Below are 8,961 nucleotides of genomic sequence, written 5' to 3'. Positions count from 1 at the left end.
TGAGGGGAGAGAGAGAGAGGGGAGAGAGAGAGCACAGAGTGGAGGATTGTGCATCAGTCTGTTGGCGCTCAAATGGGTAATTGCGCACACAGCCGACTGGACTATAGTGGCGACTCCAAGTACGACCCAGGTGTGAAGGCGTCCTATTTCTGAGCGGCATGCAGGGATCAGGGGGTTTGGACCGCTACGGAAAACTTGCTTCTGCTGCTCAAGTCATGCTCAATGTGCAACTCTGAAGCCGCATAAACTGCGACTGAGAGCAGTTTAACGCGTCTCTTATCGTTCTTTTTTTTAACCCCCCCTAGAGGATTACTCCTTCCCTCGGTAACCATGGGTAAGTCATTATGTTCCTCACAATTTAGTGACACAGTTTCTCCCTCCAGTCGTAGCCAAGACGACGGCAGTGATCAGTTTTTAATGGCAGATTATCATTATTAATTATTATTATTTCTGTTTAGTTCCTAAATTGAATTTTGCTTTTATTTATTTATTTATTTAATTAATTAATTATTACCTAATGATGGAGGAGGATTTTCAGCAGAATTTTACGTGTCTGGTCTTTGAAAAGCTAATAATAATTACTGTTATTTGCTTTTCTCTTTATGTGAATATGATCACATATGCATACCTTAAAAATAGCTGACGTCAGACTGTTATCAATTCTTCATGAAGCAGGTCTGGAGTCTGAGACATCAGACCTCAAGCTGCTCCTCTCTCCATGATCTCCTGTTTGAAGGATGAATTCTTTGCCTTTACTTACTTGAGCGTCCTTGAGCAGGCATTTTCTTAAACCATGTCATCTCTTTGATTGCTTGTGCTCCACTCTACCCCCAACAGGTTCTGTGATGTTGGACTGGCGGTTATCATGTCTTCTTCTGCAGGCAGCCGTTTTGCTGCTGCTCAGCAAGGGGGAGAGGATGTGCCCCGTGAGTTGTCGCTGCGAGGGAAAGATCGTTTATTGTGAGTCGGGCATCTTCCACGATGTTCCAGAAAACATCACCACGGGATGCCAAGGTCTGTCTCTGCGTTACAACAACCTGCAGGTTCTGCTGCCGTACCACTTCGCTCATCTTGGTCAGCTTGTGTGGCTTTACTTGGACCACAACTCAATCAATGCCATAGATGCTTTAGCTTTCCACGGGGTGCGCAGGCTGAAAGAACTGATCCTGAGCTCAAACAAAATATCCCATCTGCACAACAACACATTCAGTGCCATACCAAACCTGAGGAATCTGGACTTATCCTATAATCAGCTGCAGTCTCTCCATCCCGGACATTTCTACGGGCTGCGCAAGCTACAGAATCTCCACTTCAGGTCCAATGGACTGAAACAGATCCTCGTTCGTACTTTTTTGGAATGCCGCAGCCTGGTGTTCCTCGACCTGGGTTATAACCGCTTGCGGAGCCTCACCCGCACCGCGTTTTTGGGGCTGTTCAAGTTGAGGGAACTTCATTTAGAGCACAATCAATTTACCAGGATTAATTTCTTTATTTTCCCACGCCTCAGCAACCTCCAGGCTCTTTATTTGCAATGGAACCGCATACGATTCATCAATCAAGGTGTGCCGTGGACTTGGCAGAAACTTCAGAAACTGGACCTCTCGGGGAATGAAATCCAAATCTTGGATCCCGCTGTTTTCCAGTGCATGCCAAACTTACAGATACTGAACCTCGAATCAAACAAGCTGAGTAGCGTGCCTGTGGAGGCTGTGGCAGCATGGACTTCGCTGACCACCATCAGCCTGGCAGGTAACGCCTGGGACTGCAGCCCCAGCATCTGCCCTCTCATGACATGGCTGAGAACCTTCAAAGACTCCAAAGACATCAGCATGATATGCAGCAGTCCCAAGTCTGTGCAGGGCGAAAGAGTGGTGGACGTAGTGAGAAACCACTCAGTATGCATAGACATGTTAAATGTGTTCTCGACCACTTTCATCATTAGGGGTTCAGCTGAAATTGTGAACATCACAGCTCCCCCGTCTCCCTCTGATGTTACAGACCTGGCTGCACAGACATCCACTGCTTCACCTGACCAGCCTGGCAGGACAGACAGAGAGACAACAGAGTCCATAACTATGAGCTCTACAGCTCACAATTCCCCCGAAACACCTACATCATTTATCCCTGAGCTACAGTTTGAACATATGGCTTTCCATAAAATCATTGCGGGCAGCGTAGCCCTGTTCTTGTCAGTGTCATTGATTCTGCTGGTTATTTATGTCTCGTGGAGGCGCTACCCCAACACCATGAGGCAGCTGCAGCAGCACTCAGTCAACCATAAGCGCAGAAAAAAGGCCCGCAAGCAGGAACAGGACCTTAACTCTCAGTTGCAAGAGTACTATCTGAGCTACCACTCAAACTCGGAGACAATGGACTCCTTGGTGAACGAGCCAAGGCCGTGCACGTGCACTATATCAGGATCAATAGAATGCGAGGTCTGAGCTGCCCACTAAAACACGAGATATAAAGTGCAATTGCTAAGCAGAGGTAGATAGGCTTTGTTTCCCCTCCAAAAAAAAAGATTAAGTGGTTTTTATCTCTAATATGAGATGATAGATTCTGCAGCAGTGAATAAAATACTGGGGGGCATAGTACAATATAATTATATGCAGAGAAAAGAAGATTGGAATGGAGAAATATATTTGGAGAGCTAATTATCGCCCTGACTGACACAAGAACAGTGGCAGGGTCAGTCGGGTTAGCTGTGTCTGACCTTACAAAAAGACTGGATCTTTGCTAACGCGAAAGTCAGCTCCACAGAGAGACTGACCTTATTCTTAGTCAGAGTATATTGCCATAGAACATACGAGCCAACAAAGCCACTTTTTACTTGCAACTGTTTTGTTTTTTTTATTTTATTTATTACTATTATATCGCTTGTAAAGCATTTTGGATAAATGTCAGTACCTTTGAGTGTATGTGTGTATATGAGTGTGCTATGGGGATGAACTAATAGGACTGCACCTTATTCTCACAAATAGTTTTTGTCCAGTTAAATTATTTTTGCATTGGGCCCCACAGTATAGCAGTAGCACTACCATAAAAATGGACGAGGGTGGGGGGCAATCACAGAGAACAATCTTGTCCTGAGATCATATGCATGAGGCCGTTCTCTTTACTTTAGATGCTTCTTTCTCCTGTAAAAGGATCCGTCCTGACTACAGAAAAAAAGAGAAAAAATATGTGTGCAATTTGATTTGCTGTGAGAAAAGCCACACAGATGAACAGTATTTAAATACCCATGAGTCTGAATCTCAGGACTGACGTTTTCCAAGCTGTACAAATCTGTCAGGTCCAACAGAAGGCCTTGTGTGTGTGTTAAGAAGTAACAATGTTGACTTTCAACATATTTTGTATTGATTACCGCTGTCATTGTATGGACTGTTTGTGTAAAGACGTAATAATGTGGATACTAGGAATTCTATGTGACTGTATAATTAAAAGAAACACTGACAACTGATGAAAAAAAAGAGAGAAGAAAATGTGTGTGTGATGAGAACGCTGACATCTGACGCGGCGCATGGCGCAAAAAAAATCTCTTGAAATCCATGCATTGTGATGTGGATGTTTCACATCTCATTGGATTTGCAGCTGCACGCGAGGGGGAGCTGACATATTTCCACGTGTCTCGTTTTCCTGCTGTCTTCTCTTACACCCTCTCCCGGCACTACAGTATTGATTGTATCTGGGTTAACACCTCAAACAGAGGGTAGGGGGACCGTGTCAGTCCCTGGGATATAGCTGATCTTGTTTTAAAAAAAAAAAGAGGAGAAGAGTATTATACTCTGTTTTACTGCGGAAAGGTTTGGTTTAAGTGGAGCCCAAGTAGGCGATGCCATTCTTTGAGACAAAGAGACATTTTTGGTCCCTGAAACCAGAAAGAGATTAAGAATCTCTGCTTTATATAACCATGTATTCACTGTCAGTTTGAAAATACAGCTCTGGTGCAGTGAAAGGAAGGACAGAATAGAGGCAGGCCACTGAGGGACAGTGGGTGTTACAGGTCAAGGCAGTTATGCTATTATGAAGCTATCAGCTGCACTGGTCTGCTTTTTTCCCCATCTCCTCCCTTACGTATTCTCTTTGTGTGTGTGTGGTTTGTTTACTGTGTTGACAGAAAAATGAACCTGTGCCAGGAGACATGCAAATGTTCACACATTGAGCAAGACACACAGGCAGCACTAGTGTTAGCATATATGAGCAATAAAAAGGGGTATTCGTCCCAATGCGAGAGATTCCGCTGAAAAACGGCATCCTACAGTCTCTCCCTCGCAGCTGTCACATTTTTTTTGCTGTCTGCTTTTTTTCTTTCCACCTGTTGTGTTTTGAAGTAAATGCACGCTTGAATCCCTCTTATTATCTGCTATTAGCCCGTTCGCATGTGTCGTGTGCTATACGTGGAAACTTTCTGACAGGTCAAAGGTTGTTTAGATGTGGATTTATGATCGCTCAAAATCCACTTTCCTTATCCTCCAGGCAGGCGTCGAGGCACGCTGCCAACAGAATTTATATCCATAAATCTGGTTTCTAGCTTGCATATATGATGAATTTCTTCTTGTGGGCCTGTGGGAAAAATGTGAGGCCGTACAAAGAAAAAATACATAATATGAACAGGACAAACGATTTGTTGATCTAATTTCCGCAGCTATTGTAATTAGTGTTTGATTTGTCGTGTAGTGATTGATGAAAAGCAATTCCTTGTGTTTTGAAATGTTTTGGTGTTGTGTGGCTAAGAAAGGAATACTGATTAGAGAGCTGCGGCCTGCATCCTTCAGATCGCTATTGGAGGATATCTGTGCGGATGAAAGATGCTAGGAATGCACTGCTTCAGCTTCAAGCAACATTGCACAAGTAGAATCACATTTCGCTGGTGAACTCTGTAAAAAGCTAAACCTTTACATACTAAATATCTAATACCTCTGTGAAGTTCAGCTCAACAAGGCCAGAAATGCTCACTTGCTCGCCCCTCCCTGGTGGTCATGAAGTTTTGATTTGCAGCAGTCACTGGGGATTTTTCCAAGGTAATGCATGTAACTCTTTGCACAAGGTGTATGCTGGTTATTTGAAAGGTAAGCACACTAATCCTAACGCAGCAGTGGTGGTATTTTATCCCCTCAAACACATAATTTTCTTTTTATCTGGCTGCCTGATTTCTATTTTCGAGGGAGGTAATTTAAAGTAATCACTCAAAATTTGGGCAATAGCATATTAGCATTCGTGCCAAGAGTTTGATGAGAAAATTGATAACACTCCTGTGTTTTTCTGGTAAATATAAGGCAACAGCCAGCAGCCAGTTAGCTCAACTTTGCATGAAGAATGAAAATGAGGAAACTAGCCTTGGTTTGTCCAAAGGTAACAATCGCCACCCAACGTCATCGCTAAAGCTCGGTAGTTAACATCCCATTTGTTTAATCCTTAAACAAGCCAAAGGATTAAGACTGTCATATGTAGTGGGTTACATCGCTGATGTAACTTCCTGAAGGATCAGGTGGTTAGCTGACACCTCGTATAGTTAAGGCTTTATCTCATTGTTTTTAATTGTTGTTCTTTTGTACATATCTAAGATACATGGTGTGTGTTTTTACTGATCGTGGCTACATTATCAACCTGTGTACCGTTAGCTACATAGTGTAGAGGTTGCCGAACATATAAAAACTCCCTGGTTAGAGACCAGAAGGAAATACCAACCCGGTCTCAGAGAAGTCACAAGCTAGTGTACTCCCAGTGCTGGTCCAAAGCCTAGATATATGGTGTTGTTGTGTCAGGAAGGAAATCCAGTGTAAAATTACAGTGCAGCCCTCCTGAGCCAGGTTCTGCCAGAGGTTTGTTCTTGTTAAAGGGATTTTTTTCCTTCCCACTGTTGCCAAGGGCTTGCTCATAGGGGGTCGTCTCTGTATTACTGCAGGATCTTTACCTTACAATACAAAGCACCATATGATGGCTGTGGTCATGATTATGTTGTGCTATATAAACTGAAATGAACTGAAATTGAAAATCTGTTGTGGCAACCTCTTATAGGAAGTAAAGGAGTGTCTGAAAGTACTGATAGTAATATGTGCTGGTTTGTCGACTTTGTTTTCCTTTTGACAAAGCAGTGGGAGGTTTTTACGTTGGGCCCAGGTGGGAAATTCCAGTATTTAAAAACAGGCACGATCTTGATATTGAGGGTACAGGCAGAAAAAAAGTGACATCTTTTAATCCACCTCTCGGCAAGCAAGTGAATTTCTCAATTAAATCAAAGACATGAAAAAACAACTACAAGTTATTTATATATGCAAATGACTGATAAATTCTTTCTCTTTTCCTTAAGCATATTTACCAGCTTTAATAGCATGGCTGTTTCTGCTTTCACCTTGTGTATTTGTGTGTGTCGTGGTGACTGTCTAATGGGAACAACCGCAAATGCATTTAGGATTTCTGCAGACATATTTTGTCGGCTGAATGCAGCTGTGAGGCTTCAAATGTGTGTATTTGACTTCAAAATCAAGGTCAAGTCCAGAGGATGAGTGCGGTGAAACTATTGGCTACTCATATGATAATGCAGTAATGACTGTTGAGTGCGCGCAGTTTAGAATATTAACATGTCAATGGGTGCCACAGCTGTAGGGTCCCATTGCAAAAGGGTCTTTCATTCAATATTGTGTTTTCTATTGCATTTGTGCCAGGCTTCCATCCAGTGGAAAGGATTTCTTCAAGGATGATTGAGTCATCCAAGTCTTTTATTGGACAAATGTGCTCAGCAGACAGGGAATTTCCTTTCTTTCTTTCTCCTTTAAAACAGCGAGCATCACATCCACTCCTACATGCAATTTAGGACCAAGGCTCAGGACCTTCAAGCTAGCATGTCGAGACTTTTACGCTAATATATTCAAATGATTACAATCAGTCAAAAATAGAGTCACTGAAGTATGAAAGGCTTCAAAGGCAGTTGTCACACTCTGGGGAGACAGAATTGCCCTGTCTCTAGTGTGCCACAACTAGATTCCTTTGTTACTTCACCTTTTGTGCACTGTATGTCACCTGTAAAATTCATTTCAATACTAATGCCTAACAGCTTTTGTCACATGTCCCAGTAGGTGCTTTGAGCCCCCCCCCCCCAAAAAAAATTCTCTCGCTGCTGCTTTTTATTTTTTATGTGATCATGTGAAAGTGGTGATAGTCAGAGAGACCTTTCAGCGTTCAGTAAAGGCACGCTGTTTTTCGTTCAAACAAGACGACATTACTGAGCGAATTGCTGCAAAGAATTTTAAGATAACTTCAGAGAAAATTACTTTTTGTCATTATCTATTCCCTCACTTTCATCTTTCCGCTTCATCACTCAGTGTAAACTTAAACATATACTGGAAATTTAATGAAAAAAAATCACAAAATTTTGGTTTTCTCTGCCGTTTGTCCTGAAGCAGTAGGACGTAGAAACTTTCTTCGCAGATATAGACACAGATATATTAATTGTGTGATCTTCTCTGAACAGTGTAGACTAACGGCCTCTTTATTAAGTACAGATTATAAATATCTCATCAGTCAGTCACATGGAAGCAACTCAACTCATTTAGGCATGTAGACATGGTCAGTACAACCTGCTGAAGTTCAAACCGAGCATCTGAATGGAGAAGGAAGGTGATTTAAGTGACATTAAATGTGGGATGGTTCTTGTTGGTAGATGGGCTGGTCTGAGTAATTCACAAACTGCTGATCTAACAGGATTTCCTCACACAACTATCTCTAGCGTGGTCTAAAAAAAGAGCAAATATCCAGTCAGTGGCAGTTCTCTGGAGGAAAATACCTTGTTGATGTTAGAGTTCAGAGAAGAATGGGCAGACTGCTTTAAGCCGATAGGAAGGCGACAGTAAGTCAGACCGCTATTTGTTACAACCAGGTCTAAAGAAGCAGTAGCAGAAGACCACGCTGCAAGCAGCTCAACAAAATCAGATGAAAGAAGACTGGAAAAATGTTCCCTGATGCGATGGTGGGGTCTTGATTTCTGACGTTACATTCAGATTGTGAGCTAACAATTTGGTGTAAACGACCTGAAAAAATAGTTCCATCCTGCCTCGTATCAACAGCTCGGGCTGCTGGGGGATTTTTTCCTGGAAGCCTCTTTGACCCAACTGGGCATTGTTTAAACATTACATCTGACCGGAGTATAAAGAATTAACCCAGTACTAGCAAAGGATACCTAATAAAGTGACTGGTAAGTGTACTTGTATATGAGCACTGATCTGTGCTCCTAATCATTCCCATGTATACTAAACAGTTAGTCAGTAAAGTAAAATCTTTCCAGCAGTGAGTTTTGATATTAGAGACGCTTGAAGTGAAAATGTTGTTCCAGGCACGGAGTATAGTATATTACGTTTTACGAGTTACTTTCTTATCCATGGAAAGTGATCCCAGAGCAGCTTTAGTTTACATAACATTAGGAAATCATTTCAGGCAGAAACCCAATTAACAGCCTGACCTTTATAGCTGCATTTCCACTTCCCTTTGACAACACGTCTGCTTCATTTAGAGTCTGAAGCAGTATTTATACATCTTGTTGCCACATACTTAGAACTCAGATTCAATTATTTTGTATCTAACATGCTGTACATACAGACTGTATGATGTAACAGTAATATAGCGCATTCTTTTGAGGTGTCACCTCATTGTTTCACTGATTTATTTCCCCTGATTCTCCACCAGTTCTTCCTCCCACACCGGGGGAAATCAACCAAAAGCCAACAACAATTAAATGTATAAGATTTATAAGCGCCGGGCCTAGTCATATTATTGTTTCCTGAGAAATCCAACATCACCATGGAAACTCTAATAAAGAAGCAGTGGCCACCGAGGATTCATTTTGGGGCTAAAAAAATGTCATTTAGAATTGTGAAAGAAATTTTCACTTTCAGGTAGCCTTGCATGGGAGCACACACACACACACACACACACACACACACACACACACACACACACACACACACA

General features: G+C 42.2%; 1 protein-coding gene across 1 annotated transcript; it reads left to right on the top strand.

The window, feature by feature from the left end:
• lrrtm4l2 (leucine rich repeat transmembrane neuronal 4 like 2) lies at positions 1 to 8,897 on the top strand. Its single transcript, XM_005927005.3, has 2 exons — positions 1 to 334; positions 838 to 8,897. Exons 1-2 carry the CDS (start codon positions 331 to 333, stop codon positions 2,439 to 2,441), a joined length of 1,608 nt encoding a protein of 535 aa, XP_005927067.1. The 5' UTR covers positions 1 to 330; the 3' UTR covers positions 2,442 to 8,897.
• The last annotated feature ends 64 nt before the right edge of the window (positions 8,898 to 8,961 follow it).

This window comes from Haplochromis burtoni, unplaced genomic scaffold (assembly GCF_018398535.1).
Source record: "Haplochromis burtoni strain Fernald_Lab_line unplaced genomic scaffold, NCSU_Asbu1 Contig_95, whole genome shotgun sequence".
Taxonomy (NCBI): domain Eukaryota; kingdom Metazoa; phylum Chordata; class Actinopteri; order Cichliformes; family Cichlidae; genus Haplochromis; species Haplochromis burtoni.
This window is presented reverse-complemented; position numbering and strand designations above follow the sequence as displayed.